This window comes from Lissotriton helveticus, chromosome 7 (assembly GCF_964261635.1).
Source record: "Lissotriton helveticus chromosome 7, aLisHel1.1, whole genome shotgun sequence".
Classification (NCBI taxonomy): Eukaryota; Metazoa; Chordata; class Amphibia; order Caudata; family Salamandridae; genus Lissotriton; species Lissotriton helveticus.
The window spans coordinates 1150078453-1150097706 of NC_136068.1; the positions used below are offsets into that span (position 1 = coordinate 1150078453).

The 19254-nt window shown below is 43.6% G+C and overlaps 1 protein-coding gene across 1 annotated transcript in view; it reads left to right on the forward strand.

Annotated features, from left to right (window-relative positions):
- Window positions 1-19254, forward strand: part of LOC144770056 (ABC-type organic anion transporter ABCA8-like) — a 2854033-nt gene that overhangs the window by 266755 nt on the left and 2568024 nt on the right. The window contains exon 4 of the mRNA XM_078654287.1: window positions 5170-5328. Coding sequence (XP_078510413.1) covers window positions 5170-5328 — 159 coding nt within the window. The remainder of the gene's footprint in view (window positions 1-5169; window positions 5329-19254) is intronic.

The window sequence follows — 19254 nt, forward strand, 5'->3', positions numbered from 1 at the left end:
CTGGCTAAGAACTCTGCAAAGGAACTGTTTACTACGGTGGCAGCTTTGGCTGACCCGGTTCCCGTGACCATTCCCGCAAGTTCTGAATTATGTGAAGATCTTGCCAGATTCTTTCAAGGTAAGGTGGAGACGATTTTCAAAGCCTTCTGAAGTCATGAGAGGTTGAATAGCCAGGCGGTCTCCTCAGAAATCGATATGCCGGCACCCTTAGGACACAACCTCGATAGTTTTTCGCCAGTAAATGGCGAAGAAATTAGGCAGCTATTGTTAGCAGCAAAATCAGGTGCTCCGTCAGACCCTTGTCCGGTGGCGGTGATAAAAATGGGCCCAGACCCGATAGTTTCATCGCTGGTGACCGTTTGTAATAAAATGCTTGCGACAGGAGATTTTCCAGCGTGTTGGAAACAGGCATCAATTTTGCCCCTACTAAAAAAACCTAACCTGGATATCAGGGACCCAAATAATTATCGCCCAATAGCAAGGCTCCCACTACTAGCTAAATTAATATAAAATGCGCTGAATACTCAATTAAGCTCCTTCCTGGCTGCCACTCAATCTCTGGACCCCTCTCAACATGGTTTTAGACCTTACCATAGCACGGAATCTGCCCTCATTCAAACAACTGAGGAGATCAGAGCGGTGACCGATGTGGGAGGGATGACTGCCCTGGTGCTGCTGGACCTCTCCGCGGCCTGCGACACGGTCCACCATGGGATTCTCCTGGACCGTTTGAAGGCCTGCGGAGTTCAAAGGAAAGCGTTTGACATACTTAAAGCCTTCCTTTCCGGCAGAGTCCAGAGTGTGGCTTTGGGAGATTATGAGTCAAAACCCTTCACCTTGCCCTGCGGAGTTCCTCAGGGCTCGTCTTTGAGCCCTACGTTATTCAACGTTTACGTTAGCTCATTGGCGCCAGTAATTCGGGCACAAGGTTTTGATCTTACATCATATGCTGACGACACCCAGATTGTGGTGTCGGTAATACCAGGGAGGGAAGAAATGTAGCTAGGAATTTCCAGGATTGTATGCTGGCAGTTGGAAACTGGATGGCAGTTAACTACCTTAAATTAAACTCGGCTAAAACCTAAGTTATAGTGTTTGGTTCAAACACTAACTTCTGGAGTCCAAGCTGGTGGCCAGACCAAATGGGCAAGGCCCCCACCCCAGTAGCGAAGGTGAAAAATCTGGGGGTGGTGATCGATGATCAACTCACCTTTCGTCCCCAGGTCAATGCTCTATCTTCTTCGGTGGCCTACCTGCTCAAATCAATCCGTAAGATCCTTCCATTCATCCCTGGCAGTGATAGGAAGACAGTGGTCACAACGTTGGTCATGGCAAAGTTGGATTATTGTAATAGTTTATTTCTTGGTGCCCAACAGGGGGTACTCAATAAACTGCAGGTACTCCAAAATGCGGCGGCTAGGCTCATTTTGGGGATCCCTAAATTTGTCCCCGTGTCTCAGGAGCTGGTCAAGCTGCACTGGCTTCCGATGCGAAAGAGAATTCTGTTTAAAGCTCTATGCCTAGTATTCAAGTCCTTACAAGGCAAGGGACCTTTATTCTTTCGGCGGTACTTTTATTGGTACCGTCGGCTGACATGGGGCTGATCGCGGTGCCTCGGATTAAGAGAGCGCGCTGGGGAGGCAGAAGCTTTGTGCTGGGCGCAGCTAAAGCTTGGAATGCCTTGCCCCACGCCCTCAGAAAACTGACGGACCTCATGGCCTTTAGAAGAGCTTTAAAGACATGGCTGTTTACCATCTGATTCCCTAACCTGCCTCTATCTCAGGAGTAACACTTAGCGCCAGGACACCTACGGGTAACAGAGCGCTGTACAAATGGCAAAAATAAAATAAATAAATAACTTTAGTAATGTAAAATAAAGATTGGGTTTTATCTTCCATACGTCTCCCACCAATGCCACTTTGCCAATGTTGAGCTGGAATGCGTTAATGTATTCCACCCCCTTCCCTGCTCCCCCGACACCATTCTGCCACATAACTTCCTCCTCAAGTCAACACTAAAGTAAACATGGCAGTACAGGAAAAGCCACTTCTCGGATATTTCATACGGAAGTCATTTTTTGATAGGCAACAGTAAATTTAACATGGATAAAACACCAACTACGAGTTCCTAAAAATCAATAAATTTTTGCAGGTCTGACTTTCAAAAACAGATATATTATTTCCATTTTGAGCAAGGTCAAGAATAAAGGTCAAAGGGCATGGAAATCACAGGTCAGTGTCACCCATCTACCAACAATACCAATTTTCTATTGAAAGCACTGGATGGCATGATGCCCATTTGGAACAGGTCAGTAGAATTATGGAAGAGGGCAACAGTCAAGAAACCGTGCACCATATATCCAATTTTTGGAATATTTATTCAATGAAAACAAAATAAAATAAAATGGAGCCCCCCCCCACCTATATACATATTAGGCAAAGATACCTCATTGGTCGTCTTCGCCATGTCCTCATTGCTCACACTCTTTTAATCCAGTAAGGAGTAACCTTCCATATTGCGTACCATCAAGACTAAGAAGGCTGAATGGTTTTTTCAACTTGATTCCTCAGTGAATCCTAAAATAGTCCCTTAAAGTTAGATGCTTGAGATTTCAGTTGAATCGAGTTGCATTCATATTTGGAGTTGCGTTTGAACAGGAAGCCCCTCAAAGTATAATCTTCTATTCTGTTGTAATGACTAACAGTTGTCTCCTGTTAGGTGGTTTAGAAGTTTGTTTAGTTTAGATTCATGATAATAAAGTTTAATATGAGCATTTCTGAAATGCATTACTGGTTTGGTTTTGAGGTTTAAGCATAAGGTATTCATTCATTCCATAGTAGTAGTGTTTGAGTTTCATACATCAATCAGGCATTACGTTTCTCTGAAGCCTGGTGCGCTCAAGCTGAATCAAGCTCAGTGATGTTAGAAACACAAAGCTCTGCTAGGGGTAAAATGTAAACATTAGACTCCAAGCTGTGGTGTCCTTCTTTGAGCACTTGGATTTATAGCAGGAGCACAGCACGATCAGCTGAAAATGTTTCAAATTCACCCACTCTTGCTTCAGCCACCACATTCAGTGTGTCTCGTCCATCCTTGTAATGATCTCAGTTCTATACAAGGTGTTTAGGTTTGTTGTATTTCAACAAGCATTCGAGAACCCCTTCAGTGGGTGCTTGTAATTCTTCCTCCATCAAAGATAACTTTTCATTTTCTTGCATTGAGTTGCCCCTGCCAGTCTTTTTCTTCTGCATGGTTTGGGATTTAAGGAACTGTTTAATGTTGCACATTCTCAATTCTTTATCTCTGGTTATCATTCCTGACTGTGGTATTCCTAGTTATATGAAAATGTGCATAAAGCGGAGACTAAAGGAACCTTGCTATTGTATCACAATGAAGTAACATACCGTCTTGGCTAACCACTGTTGTGCCAGTGTGACATTTGACTGAAAGGGTTTGGTTCTGGGTTTTGGTCATGACTATGGCCTATTTTTGTTTTTTCAAAAGGTATTCTGGAAAAAAGCTATAATATGATTTCACACTAAGCATTAAAAAACAGTTTCCAACACAGCCAATAATCAGCCCTGACAGAGGTGATGAATCAAAGCACTGGCAGAGTACTTGGAATTGTCATTCACTGAGATTTGTTTGTGATATTGCGGTAGGTCTCAGCAGTCAGTGCTCTTGCAAAGTAAACAGCTACAGGAATTACCCTGGAATTACGAGTAACAGAACTATACTTTCTCTTATTTTGATTTGGGTTTGCACTGGCGGTTGATATCGTTGTAGAGTTTTCTGTCTTAGGGATGTGGGAAAAGCCAGCCTTGTGCCCCTTATATGCAGGCCATCGGTGGTAACTGTGTGTTTTTGTTGCATGTGATGTTACATTGAGAGGGCACTGCGGGCTTCCAGCCTGTGCTGTGAGCTGTCCTGCAATACTGTTCTTCAAGTATTGGTTTGGAGCACTATCTCACGAGTCACCGAGGCAACTGCCACGTATGTCTCTTCACAAGAGAACTAAAATATTTACTATTACACCCCCACCCCATGCGAATCCCTGAGGACTCCAAGAGGCATATTATCAAGGGATGATTTATCTCCGCTTTTTTGGCTTTAAAAGCCAAGAAAGCCGAGATAAAATGATCTCCCTATCAGCAACAGGGTGCTGACACACAAATTCGCATGTTAGCAGCCTTTTTCTCCACGCTTCCCCTTGCATCTCTAATGAGATGCAAAGGGGGCGTTCCAGAGAAAATTAATAGGAGAAATGTTGTTAAGCGACATTTCTCCTATTATCAAGGATTTCGCTAACCCTGTTAGTGATAAAAAAAAACAGCGCTACCCGTGGTTAGCGCTGCTTTTTTTACACCTGGTATTTTCCTGACTTAGCCATGATATCCTATGGAAGGTGGATATCATGGCTAAGTTTGTGAGCCCCTATCATCAAGCTAACACCAAACTTCGAGAGATTATCGTTGGTTTTCCAGCAATAATCATTTGGCAGTTAGCGCGAGGATTTTTATCACTTCTGAGATAAACCTTGCTAATAGCAAGTTATCTCTGCGATAATTTCCGGCGATGCTTAGCGTTAAAAAATTAGTTGCTAAGCCTCGTTAGCGATAAATATCAGTAATCGTTGGTGATATGCCCCCAAGTACTTTTAAGTCTCCGAAGGGTCAGCAATTGGCTTGGTTGAAACTTTTAGTTCCAAGCAGAAACGTTTATGAAATTTGCATATTTTGCATTATGCATGTTTTTCTAAAATTCTGCTTCATTTATTAGGTACAGAGGTTCCTGTAATTTTCTCTTGTAGTCCATTGGCTTGGGAATAAAATGTCTTGTTGGAGCAAAGGTTTTATTTAAACATATTTGTACTTCACACATAATTGGATAACATATCTTGCCGTTCTCCGTATTTTAATGATTACCATCGAAGCCTGTTCAATATGCATATGTTGGAAATACACGAATTAATAGATAAATAAACACAACATTTGCACATATGGTTATAAGTGGGTGGGAGAGGTGTATGTTTGGATGAATAACACATTAGTTTCTGTCATTTGCCCTTAAAGCTGGGCGTGGTTTGCACGTTCTTTTCTCTCACTCTGTGCAGTACTTCAAAGTGTTGACGTTTTACTTTACATACTTATATGTGCCTTCAAACAACAGGTAACAGAATTGAAGGGTTCGAAAATGAAATTGCGTTGACTGAGGCCTGGAATTCAGATAAGGCGCTCTTGGGAATCGTTTTCAAGAACTCTTTCTCTTACGAAATTCGGCTTTCTCAGATTTTAGCTCCGATGCCAATTGATGACTACGGCATGTTTGGTAAATATACATAAATTTGTATTTCCAATATTGTTTCTTATGATTCATAAAACGTCTTTGCTTAAAGAAGTACAATAAACATCTCTAATTTAAATGGCAGGAATTTGGTGGGTTCTAACAGTCCTAAACAAAGGTCTCTTGTCTATGTCAGTGGAGAACACATACAATGTATGAGGCTTGGCTCTCACTTGGTTTTGTTCATTTTTGGAGGGTAGAACCTTCCAGGTCACTGTGCCACCTTTCCATTCTCAGGACTATGCTAATAAATGTAGGGTGCCTCAAGGCTCGATCCTAAGCCCCTTGCTTTTTAATATCTGTGTACAACCACTAGCGGTGGTAGCTAGGAGCAGGGGGCTGTCATTGGTGTCATACGCTGAAGACACCCAATTGGTTATCGCTTTTTCTAAGAAATGTACATCTAATCTTGTTAAATTCACGGATGATATGCTGGCAATTGCCAATTGGTTGACAGCTAACTGCTTGCAGTTCAATGCAAGCAAGTCAGAAATCCTTTTACTGGGGAGAGACTGTGACTTGTGGTCTGAAAAGTGGTGGCCGATTGAACTTAAACCAGCTCCCATACCAAAGGAGGCGGTCAGGAATCTGGGTTTCTGGACTGATAGAAGTCTATCCTTTGATACCCAATCCAAGTCATTCACAGGGACCTGCTTTCGGGCTGCTGAGAGGACTTAAACCTCTGCTGGGTTTCTTTGATCCCACTGTTCGTCAGACCATCTTACAGGCCACGATTCTGTCCAGACTGGACTATGGAAACTCTGTATATTTGGGTGCCAGCAATTCTTGTACTCTGCGGCTCAGCGAATACAAAACGCGGCAGCCCGGACTTTGCTGGCACTTCCTATATCATGTTCCGTGTCTAGGTTTCTTTCCAGGCTACACTGGTTGCCGGTGGAAAGAAGAATTCAGTTTAAAACGTTTTTGTTGCTCACAAAATCTTGAATCATCGAGCTCCTAATGTGCAAGCTAACATGTTAGTGCCATATACCCCAAGTCAACTTCTTCGTTCCGAGGATAAACAGCTGGTCTGTATTCCTTGTGTTTACAGAGCCAGAGCGGGTGGCCGCTCTTTTAAGGTGTTTGCGGCTAAACTTTGGAATTCCCTTCCTTCTGCGATTAGAGGACTTCAGAACCATCTTGAGTTCCGGAAAGCCATAAAGACCTGGCTCTTTCTGGGGTAATTCCTTTTGCACTTGTTTGCAGGGCTGGCCTGGCTACCAGGCAGTTTAGAATGCTGCTGAGCTGGGGGATGATTTCGTTCATGGAGACCTGCGTGTGCTAAACGAAAATTCGTTTTGCTTTAATTATTTCGAAGCACACGCAGGTCTCCATGAACGAAATCAGCCCCCACCGCAGTGAAATCAGCCCCCTGCTCGGCAGCATTCCAAACTGCCTAGTTGTCAGTCCAGCCCTCCTTGTTTGTATCTGCTTGAACGTTTACCTGGGTAGCGCTGGGAGACCCCGTTGCTGGGGCAGCTATGCACTGTATAAAATCAGTAAATACATAAATAAATAAATAAATGTTGCTATGTTTGTAGATCTACAAATTGTTTGGGACAGTGTCAATTGTTTGCGATATTTCAATGTAACATTTTACAGATTATTAAGTACAAATAGTATGTGCACGGGTGTTCCCAGGTCGCGCTCGGGCAAAGCTCGGGAGGAGGCTGGTCCAAGCGCGGGCCCATCTGCGCCCATCAAAGCCTGGAAGAGGCTGGGCTGAGCCACCACCATAATTTCTTGGATAGGATGTCATCCTAAGGGGGGCTGAACACACCTGCACACCTGATTGTGACACGCCCTCAGACCAGACGCCTGAAAAGACCTCGCCGCACCCTTCGCGGGTGCCGCAGCGTCAAGACGGGTCTCCAGGCAGGACCAGACACCTATCTGCATTTGGGACAGCGTGCTGACACATCCTGCATCAGGTGCTGGTGCAGTGACACCCGTGATCCAACTTCGGACTACCAGTCCCAGCAATCCTAGGGGCTGAACACACCTGCACACCTGATTGTGACCCGCCCTCAGACCGGTCGTTATTTGATCAACTCAATCCCCCGCTGCCCGGGAGCGGGCAGGAGAAGCCGGAGCAAAGGGCGGGCCGTCTGTGGCCATCCGGGGCAGGGAGAGGCAGGGCTGGGCCACCCCCCTTACATCACCATTTGAAGGTACTTTGTGTCCAACTTTTCTCTTGTTTGTTGCTGTAGCTGTATTCATTGGAACTATGGGGAAAAGGAAAACAACTGAGGATGCTAACGAGGTCCCGGGTGTGGTGTCTAAGGGAGGGAAAAAAGGTAAGCGGGTGAAAGTCAAGCCTCCCAAGAAACGTTTGTCCCATGCGGCAGGAAACTGTGTAATGGATCGCATTGATGCATTGGTGCAGGACTGTGAAGACTTACTCACTATCCCCCCTAATGCAATAGAGAGGGGTCAAGCGGGTGGGAGCCATACGCACGGTAAAGAAGGGAAGGGACAAAAGCGGAGTGGAGCTGTTATTCCGGAAATGTTTTTGAGTAAACCTAAAGCAGGGGGTGGGGAAAACCGGTGGTTCTTGTGGGGGGGGGGAATTCATGAGTATCTTCTGCCAATAGAATCAAATGGCAACCCACTTCTTGAAGTAGTAAAGCACCTGTGTAATTTGGTAGAAGATATGCAAGTCAAAATTGACCAACTTACAGCTGCCGTGAATAGCATTAGGACGGATTCAGGCTATTGTATAACTGGCCCTGTACCGTTGAAACCTATTGGCACAAGTAAAACACAGGTGGCGAAGCCAACTAAGCCCACCAATACTCCCCACACCAAACTAGCTCTATCCCCACCTATAGGGATTCCTTTTAGTGAGGTGGTTAGGACAGGGAGTGGAGTATCGCATGCCAAACATGATCGACATGTCTGTGGTAAAACAACCTCAAACACAGCATTAACACAAACAGGGAATGTGGGTGGCGATTCTACTCTTAGAGGTAGATTCCATGGTCAGACACCTGTAAGTAGTCACCAACTAACAAGAACAGCCACTTTGAGCACGAACCCCCCTCACACCAATTCCTATCTAAGTAAATCAACAAAGGTATACATGGTTAACACTCCTAAGCTGAGCCCCGGCAGAGACCATGAATCCACCGAATCCTTAACTAATAAAGCAATCCATTGGATTAGGTATGTTAGGGTTTGCAAGTCTGTTATTAGAGAGGATATCCTCAGTGCTGAGAGGCTCACTTTTCATGAGGACATATGTGACTGCATGAAATTGACCTTTCAAAGCTCAAAGATGGTGGAAGATCTAATAAATCTAGAATATAGAACCTTTTTTCCGGACCACTCTAGGATCCAAATGAGATCCACCCTCCCCCAGAACTGGCTAACCAAAAACGAAAAAGGTTTCAGGGACATCATAAAGGCAAGCTCAGGGCTATATTCTAATGATTGACTACTAAGTGAGAAAGCCCATACAGTATGTAGCGAACCAAGTATTGATGTAAATCCAGTATATGGTACAATTTCCATGCAGGATACCATTCTTTCTGCACCACCGCTGAGGCCTCTAACGGCCCCCTTAACTATCTCGCCAGCTGGCATCTTTGATATAATCCAAAATGATGACACTGTATTTGATTTTGGTAAACCCAGGTCAATCTTGTCTTGGAACCTAGCTGGTCTGAAATCGAAAATAGAATCTCCGGAATGGGCAGCATTTATTAGCCAGTCAGCAGATACCTCACATTGAGAATTTTTTTTTTTTTTTAAATGGACACTTTCAACCTTTTTTCCTGCAGTCGGATACCCAGGACTACTAACCATTGCTAGCACGCTTTTGGCAGAGGACATTTGTAATGTCCAGGGACCTATGAAAATATGAATAAGCACTGTCAAAAACTACTGTGAATTATTTAAAAGCATTACTGTTAATTGGACTCATCTGCGCTCTTAAAGGACCCTGGGAAATTTCAAATATGAAATTGTTAGAATAACAATTTATTTCTTCCACATGTTTTTTTTGCGTTTAAATGTATCATCGCAAGCACATCAGCACTTTACATTTGCACCGGGTGAAAGGACAAACTGCAATTCCAATGAATCAAACATGGTGAAAGCTGTAGTGACGTCCTTGAAAATTTGTAATAAACATGGAGAAAGAAACTTGTTGAAAACATTCCATGAACAAGGCCTTGTAAGGCTGAATTACATTAGGACTGAGCTTCATCATCTCTTCTTTGTAGATAAAATAAATCACACGCCGTCACACATTTGGAATGCATAGTTTTGGATGTCTTGCACGCCAAATGCATGTGGCAATAGTAAGTGGGTCGAATCGCCCGCTCTATCTCCTGCACCCCCTCACATAACATCAATACCCACCCTCTCAAAGAGTGTTCCTACTATGGGGAGTAGAAACAGTGGGGCTTATGCTTTTCCTCAGACTTTTTAGGGGCCTGACAAGTGGGACAGGGCCTGCAGACTGCATCTGAGGTCATTGTCACTGGGGCCAATTAGAGTGGGTAACAAAACTTGCAAAGATTTTGGCTTGCCTCATATGTCCTCCCAGGGGTATGTCATGAGCCAGATCCAGTAGGATGGCCCTGTAGCACTGAAGGAACACCAACACACAGGTTGATCCAAGCTCAGGAACCTTAGGCTCACTACAGACGAGAACATTGTCCAAATAGATCAGGTGATCACTAGAGGTGTTGCCAGCTTCCTGGACCTCGACCTGTGACTTTAGGTCCTCAAGTGTAAGGCACTCTCTCTGTTCTTTGCAGAATTCTGCCGGGCCAGGGCCCTTTTTCATTTTGCCAGCCGTCCAACTCGGGCTGGTGCCCCAGGGCAGCAGTGCCTTTCCATGCAGGTTCCAGGGAATCACCCTCAGGTTCAGCCTCCTTCCAGACAATGGAAATATCCTGGGCGGGTTTTCCCATGCCCCCTGCCTTCTTCTGTTTGGCAGGTAGCTGGGCCTTTTTTCCTGTTTCCAGGACATTTGAGCTTCCCCCAAGGCCTACCATGGACTGTGTGGTCAGGAACCCCAATATCTCCAGATGGGACTGGAGCTCCACCTCTTTCCAGATAGTGTGCTCCATGGTCATTACCGAGCAGAGAATCCACAAGGCAAGGCTGGACTCATGGCTACCCTTAAGGAACCTGAGACCCCTCCACTCAAAGGGAACCACAGCCATGGAAATGTGATTCTCGTGGTTGTTGGCTGTTATGACCTGATGAACCATATTAGGGACTAAGGGCCAGATGCACAAAGGGATTTTGTATGCACAAACAGGTCTGGGACCTGTTTGTGCATGAAAAAACCCTGTGGGCAATGTATCAGCACTATTTTGTGAGTGGCAAATAAATTGCAATTTGCAAAATAGTGTTTAGCAACTCGCTATTAGGAAGGGGCGTTCCCGTCCTAATAGCGATTTCACAAGCCATGTACAAATGTTTTGCGATCGCAATTGTCGTCACAAAACATTCGCAATATACCGCCATCTTCGAGAGGGTGGTAATGCAATCGCAAAATGGAGGGGGTCCTGTAAAGAACCACTCTGACCCAGCATGAAGAAGAATGTCATCTTTATTGGTCTAAGTTACATTCACTGCTACCTACACCTTGCTCAGCTTGCTCTCCCAGCTACTGCGCTCCAACCTTCCTTTTATTGAAGAGCAACATTCCATCCCCTAACCAAGTTCTAAATTCCATCCCAGAAAGCTAAGACAACTCTACACATCATCCTCCTTATCACAATTTGTCAATTCCTAACAATACATGGACAAACAGAAAGAAAATGAAGAAGAATGAGGAATAGATCAGGGTACAAAATAGTGGAAAGAACCAAACATTAGTCACTCGTAATCGTTTGAAGAGCACAACATTTGGAGACATTCCCCACACTCCAAGCAGAACCATCAGCTAAAATGAGAATATTATTTTTCACAGTTTTTACTTGTACAGGTTTAGAAATGATGCTTTCACCGTTGGTAACAATTCAATACCTCTTTACTGAAACCCAATCACCCTCCTTTATGTAATATTCCATTGCAATAAATTGCTTTTGAGTCACATCACTTTCTACAGCATTCGGCTCAACCCAGTTACAGTCCTTGTCTTTAAGCCAACCTGGAACTTCTTTCAGACCACAAGACACTCCAGTAACCGAATGTAAAGTAACCCTATAGGACCACACCAGCTTTTTCAATCCACAAACCAAGATAAACCATTGGAGAGTGAAAGTTGAATATTTTCCATAATCAAGACGTTGATTCTCTCAACCAAACAATTGGCTTGAAGTCTGAACAAAGCCAGCCTTTCATGTTTAATTTCAAGTTTGCACAAGAGCTCTTGCATCTTTCTTGACATTAGCTGTACGCCATTATCAGATAATAGGGTCTTTGGAATTCCTTCGTTCATGAACACTCTGTCCAAAAACCCTACTACCTTCTCAGTGTCGATGCAATCAGTAGTTTCGATAACAAACCAATTAGATTGATAATCTACTAGAACCATTATAAACTTGCTACGTGAGCCAAGTTTAGATATTGGCCCCAACAAATCAATTGCCACCTTCTCTCTTGGTCGATTGGGAAAAGCCACACATGCCAGGGGGACTGCCTCACAATTTTAGTCTTGTTACTGTTCGCACACGCATAGCATTCTCTCACAACATCTTCGATATCACTTTCCATGCCAGGCCACCAAAAAGAGTGACGTATATGTCTCTTAGTCATTTTCCTACCCAGGTGTCCTTCATGTGCAACATTAACAATTTTCTTCCTGAGTCCTAATGGCGGCACAAACTGACTCCTTCTCAACAGTCTACCATTACACACACTCAGTTCGGCTTCCACATTGCGAAAACCCTTGAAGCAAGCATCATCCACAAGTGCCCTTTCTTCACTTTCAGACACAAACTTGATCACATGCTGCAAAACAGCATCTTCCAACATGGCAGTTCACCACTCTATTTCGATCAAGAGCTAATTCCTCCATGTCCTTCACCACTTCAATTTCATGTCTTCCACTTCCACTTCGATTTCATCAACTGGCATCCTGGACAGAAAATCAGCCATTACAATTTTCAAACCCTTCACATACTCACTTCAAAATTGTATTCAAGAATAGAAAGCATCCACCTGGAGATCCTGGGAGTCACACTACCTTCTAAACCCCAACCACCTTTAAAAAGATGGATAAGTGGCATATAATCAGTACAGACTTTAAAAGGTAGATTCCAAACAAAGGAGCCCATTATGATGGTGTGCTGACACAGTCCGCCCGCCACCGTAACGGTAAACCGTACCAACTGCCCCCATGGCAGTCGCATCCTGCATATTTAACATTGTTGCGGGCGGTGCTGTTGGCATGCACGTGACAGGTACCGTGCAGTGCCTGCTACCTTGTGCATGCCAATGAAGGGGGTACCATGGGTACCCCACATGTGCACCCCCCAACACCCAAGGGGCCCGCAACAGGCCCCCCAGGTTAAAGACCGCATGCAGAGTCTCCGCCTTGGAAAGGCATTCTAACGCATCCATCATAATATGGATGGCGGTGCCTGCAAGGCACCGCCACCATATTATGAGCTTTTTCCTCCCATCAGGCAATCATGACAGTCTTTTCATCTGCCCGGGTACACTCCGCCATGCTAATGTGGCGGGGGTAAAAGGACGTCCGTCGGTGAGTTTTGGCGGGTGGATTGCCACCGCCGGTCGGACGGTGGTGATCTGCCCGCCATGGTAATAGGACTGAAGTACCTGAAATGTTTGACCCCCCAACAGCACACCAAGGCCTCTTTCTCAATTACTGAATAGGAAACTTCAGCACAACAAAGTCTTCTAGATGCAAATCCTGTAATCCTCTCATGACCTTCATATACTTGGGTCAAACCAGCTCCTATCCCTACTACACTTGCATCAGTGGTCACAAAAGTTTCGCACTGACATCAAAGTGTCCGAGAGTCGGAGCATGGAGAATACATGATTTTACCTCATGGAATGCTTCATTACAAGCCTCATTACAATCAAACAAAGCACCCTTCTTCATCAACAACCTTAATGGTACAGCAATCTCAGTAAATCCCCTCACAATATGATGCAAGTCCAAGAAAAGATTTTAATTGACCTTTGTTAAGCGGTATAGGTGCATCCCTCAAATCAGAAACAATGTTCTTTCTTGGTTTGATTCCAGCCTTGGAAATTTCATGCCCTTGTTATGTCACACATCACTTCCTCAATTGGCACTTTTCTTTCCTTATTGTTAGACCATGAGTCTCCATACTTTTTAACACCTCATCCATTATTTCATCATGATGGTTGCCGTCTTTCAGAACTACTAACTCATCGTCTTGGAAACAGAGAACATCACTCAAACCAACAAATATATGTTGCATGACTCTTTGAAACACCGCTGAGGCGGATGCTAAGCCAAATAGCATCATGCAATAACTGAATACCCCCATTGGTGTAACAAACGAGGTGAGATGTCTAGTCTTCATGAAGGTCAATTTGATGATATGTCTCAGACATTTCAATTACACTAAATTCTTCCCCACCACCCATGGCCGTTAGTATCTCAGAAATATTGGGTAAAGGTTGCCATTCAACCCCAATATGTTTGTTCATGTCATGCAAGTCAACACATAAACACATTTTCCCTCCATCTTTAAGTGCGACTACGATGGGAGCCAACCATTCAGAGGCCTCAATGGGTTCTATTATTTCTTTTCCAATAAATTCTCAATTTCACCTAGCAGAGGCTCTTTCATCAAATGGGGGACACTCCTAACTCTATACCCAACTAGTTCAGCATTTTCTTCAAAATTTCAAAATAATTTTATGTGAGAAACCCTTGAACCTCCCCAGTTTATCAGAGAATACATCTGTATACTTATGCATTATGGTAATCTCATACGTGTCAACAATATTCACAACAGTGGTCATGACAGGTTCAGTAGCATTAGGATTCAAGATGATCCCAAGATCTTTTTGGTGGCACCAACCTAGTAGGTTTGACCCTAATTTTGGCAAATACTCTGGTCTATACTCTTTGATCCCAATAAAGTTGATCACCATCCACCTCAACCCTAGAATCTCCATAGTGTTTCCACTGTATGCAACAGCCTTAATGTCAGATTTGTCCCATGAGAAATCTTCATCATTCCATGTCTTATGGTATGTTTCCATTGATAGCAATGTATAAAGACTGCCACAATCAACTAACATCTTGACACTACGCTCATTGAAGCCAATGGTACAGTGAGGTTTTTCTAACTTGTGTGTCTTTTCTCTGATAATATTGTTATTCAGCACACAGGGGCTGCCAGAGGATCCTTCTTTAAGAGAGAAACCTTCGATATGTTATATTCCTAGCCATGCACTTGGTGCTAGAAGCTATGTGACCTGGAGTATCACAACGGTAACATTTGACCACCCTTGTGTCGAGACAATGGGGAATAGGTGCACCCCACCAAGTGTCACTGGGTTTACTAGAAAAACAAGGTTTTACATTAGGCTTCACCTTCTTTGTTTCATCAATAGATGAATGTACTTCGGGCACTTTAGGGACTACTTTCTTTGAAATTACAGCACTAGAACATTTGTCCATTTCTTTGATTCATAAATCTGTGTGCTCTAACCCCTTAGCGATTAAAATTGCTTCTTCCAAATGAGTATCCTTTATGAAGAATTTTTCCCTTGCTCTATTATTATTGGTACACCTTACAATCTGGTCTCATGTAAGAGAATCTGCCTACCCTTCAAATCTGCAAGTTACAAAAAGTCCCCTTAATGCAGCAACATAGGATGCAACATCTTCATCAACTTTTTGCACAAAACAAAAAAAGTGTGTCTTCCCAAAACAATGTTTACTTTTGTAGTGAAATGAGTTTCCAACATTCTCATTGACATTTTGTAAACATTATAACATTATTTGGCTCTCCATCTCCCATACCCTAGGAAATTTCGGGGAGTTCTTCGTACAAATGTCGCCTCTCTACTCCTAAATGATGGAGTAAAATAGCTTGACTGCAAACAGGACTATACTTGTCAGCCCCGGTGGCTAAAACATAAGTAAGAAATAACTTCTTCCAGTCCTTCGAAGGAATGGAAGGTTCACCAGGAGTGGCAAGAAAGGTGGGTGGGTCAGCCATGAGATAATAGATGCCCAGTGTATAAACAAATAGGCTAAGTGTGTTACATCCACCTGTGAAAGCAAAATTGATTAAAACAAATAATAAACTAACACAATAAATTAAAACAAAAACATCAAAGTAAAAAACCAGGGTTCAATATCCAGATCAATCAATTAATCCAAGGAAAGATCCAACTTGAAACACAGCTCACGCAGTATGAGAGTTCCAAAGCGTAATGAGTGATGCGTGTTTTGTGTTAAAGAAGCTCAATGCTCTAAGGATCTTGAAAAGTTCCCTTTCTTAAGATGGCCGCAACTGTTTATACAATCATGTGATGCTTCAACGCTGTAAACTCAATTCCCCCCAAAAAAACCTTCAAGATGGCCACTGCCATACGTGGTTTTGCGTGATGGTTCAACGTCGCAACTCAAATCCCAAAAGAAATTTCACCTAAGATGGCTGCCTCCGTACGTAGGTGTGCATGGCGTAAGTGTGTGTGATGCCTCAAGACCGCGACTCCAATTCGAAAAGAAATTTCACTTAAGATGGCCGCTGCTGTACATGGTTGTGCATGCTGTCTCTGAGGGAATTAGACACCAGCATCAAGGCATGACGAAGTTGCATGGAACGAGAGGAAGCTAATGAGCGCAAGTCAAAGTTATGAAAGGAAGCGCCCAATGAATTTTCTTTTCTTTCACTGTTTTAAAACTTTACAGCATTACAATTGGCACTAGAATCCCGTTTTGTATATATCACGTTAATCCAATGAAACAGGAACCGGGTAAAGACAGACATTAATGATACATCCTTGTACTCGGTACAACAACGTTGTGAATTTGTTGAAGAATATATAGAAAAATAAAGTTTACACTCCGGCGTGAAGGCAATTAGTACTCACAATCCTTGGGAAGCGTAGATTATAGGTTGTCTTTGAGAAGAATTTCCTTTACTTACAAATTTTCTAGTATTCTATGTAGGTGAAAATTCAGGGGTGGAGGTAGTAATCACGTCTGCCGCCTGCGCAGAGAGGGTTCAAATCGTCGCCAATGTAAAGATCCACTCTTACGTAATATGAAGAAAAATGTAATCTTTATTGGTCCAAGTTACATTCACAGCTACCTACAGCTTGCTCTCCTAGCTCCTGAGCTCCAACCTCCCTTTCCTTGAATAACAACATTCCATCCCCTAACCAAGTTCTAAATTCCATTGCAGAAAGCTGAGACAACTCTACAGGTTCCCATGGGACCCCTTCCCCTTTGCAAATGCAGTGGGAAATTTTTTTTAGGGGCAGGCAGTGGTCCCAGGGACCACTACATGCCCTTAAAAAATGAATCAAAAACGTTTCATTTTTCTTTTTTTAAATGCATCCCGTTTTCCTTTAAGGAAAACAAGCTGCATTTTGTAAAAAAAATATTGTATTTAAAAGTAGTCCCAGACATGTAGGTCTGCTGAGCCCAGCAGGCCACCATACCTGGGAGGGCCAGTCATTTGGGGTCACAAATTGCGAGTGCCTCATGAATATTGATGAGACATGCAATTTGTGACCCCATTGAGTATCACAAACAGTGTCTCTGACACTGTTGTACATGTCATTTTGCAAGTCTCAAATTGCGACTCGCAATTGAGCGCAATTTGTGACTCGCAAAAGACATGGTCATACATCTGGCATCTAACGGCTCTGAGGAAACCAGCTGACAACTAATAGTATTCATACTGGCTCCTGTGCCTCTCAGAGCCTCCACTCACTGCCCATTGATGTAGACCCACTGCCTATACTTTTTAGTATTCCTTAATCCCGGGCGGAGACCTCAGCTCCACCCGTGGAGTGTGCGGACATTGGCCTTCACCGTGCTCCACGGAGAACACAAATATCCTCACACTCTGCAGCAGAGCGGGGTTGGCCAACCCCTGCCTCACCCCCCCTTTATAAAAGGAATTCAAACATTACTAAATAATAATTTTAAACCACTTACCTGGCATGCGGCGTCCCCGAGCTGCCCTCCTCCTCTTCTTCACCATCTCGCTAATCCTTATGAGAACTGCGCATGCGCGCGCAGCTGCGCATGCACATTTCTCGCACAATCTTCCACAGGTCCAGAAGTGTTCTGAAAAGTGGTTCTGGAGGGTCTGCCCCTCACACAAAAGCACACTAGAATTATACTTATATTGCCTAACTTGAGAGACTGTTGGCTAACTGCCTCTTTTGAAAGTGTGAATCAGAGGGACAACAACCATAATATTTGTAGCTGTCCTGTCTGCCTACTTGCATCGTTTCACAATTTGCTCAAAGACAATCCTCTCCTTTCAGGATTTGTCTTCAGAAAAAAACAAAAATGCTCACTGTCAAGACAAACCAGCTTTCTTTCATGGAAGAAACTCTCACTATTGAGGGAGAAGTATTTCGCAGTGAACTACATCAAGTGATTACAGATTTCTTTCAGATTAACACTGGATCCGTAAAAAGCTCCAGAACACTCTGGGAGGCGTTCAAAGTCACTATAAGGGGGCAGTGCATTGGTAAGCATGCAGGAATTCTTAGGGATATACAGCATCAACTGGTCATGGTGGAAAGGGAAATTCGGAAACTAGAAGATTACTATGCTGATACTCTGGATGCCTCACTTCTGGCAGACATAAGGCGCAAAACAGACACATTTCATGATTTTGCTGACACCAAAATCAAATATTTATCACGGTATTATAAGGCCAGACCATATGGTGAAGGGGCAAGACCAGGTAGAGTACTTTCAGACAAAATTAAACCCATGCATACGACAGCACATAAAACACAACTCATGGGTCACCATGGTACGCCGATATATGACACTCCCTCCATCCTAGATAGCTTTTTGTCCTACTACTCTACTCTATATTCCACGCAGAAATCAACCTCCCGACCTGAAATACACGATTATCTAGACGATATTGGCTTAGCTTGTCTCTCTGACACACACATGAATATTTCAGTCACCATATCACAGAAGACGAATTTAAAGAAGCAATTAACTCGCTGCCAAACAATAAAGCACCATGCCTAGATGGCCTACCGGGCAAATTTTACAAAGAAGTCAGGGATCTCCTGATACCTCATTAAGCCGAGATATACGAGGAAGCGTACGAGGAAGGCGTTCTTCCATTATCATTACGTGAGGCACTGCTGATAGCTCTCCGCAAACCGGGTAAAGACCCCCAAAAATGTGAATTGTACCTCCCCCTTTCACTTATAAACATTGATGTCAAAATTTTGGCCAAGATAATAGCGAATAGGATACAACCCATCCTGGAATCCCTAGTACTGCCAGATCAAGCTGGTTTTATCCCCACTAGATCCACAACACAAAACATACGTACCGTATTTGCACTATATCACAGTTTGAACCCAGAACTACCTGCAGCAGCCACACACCTGGATGCGGCAAAAGCCTGTGGTTCAATGGAGTGGGAGTTCATGTTCACAGTCCTGACCAGAATGGGGTTCCCACTCCCTTTCCTGAAATGGATTTCCCTGCTGTATACTGAACCCAGATCCAGAATACGAATCAATGGCATCACCTCGCAGCATATTGAGATAAGCCGCGGGACAAGACAGGGATGCCCCTTGTCCCCGATCTTATTTGCTCTTACTTTGGAACCACTAGCCTGTAAAATTAGACAGAAATATCCGGAGGCGGCCTTTTAATTTAATTTACGGGCTATAGGAATTTCCTTATACGCAGACGACATGCTACTTTACACTAGATACCCGGATATGAATTTAAACCCACTAATAGGAGAATATATCAGATTTGAG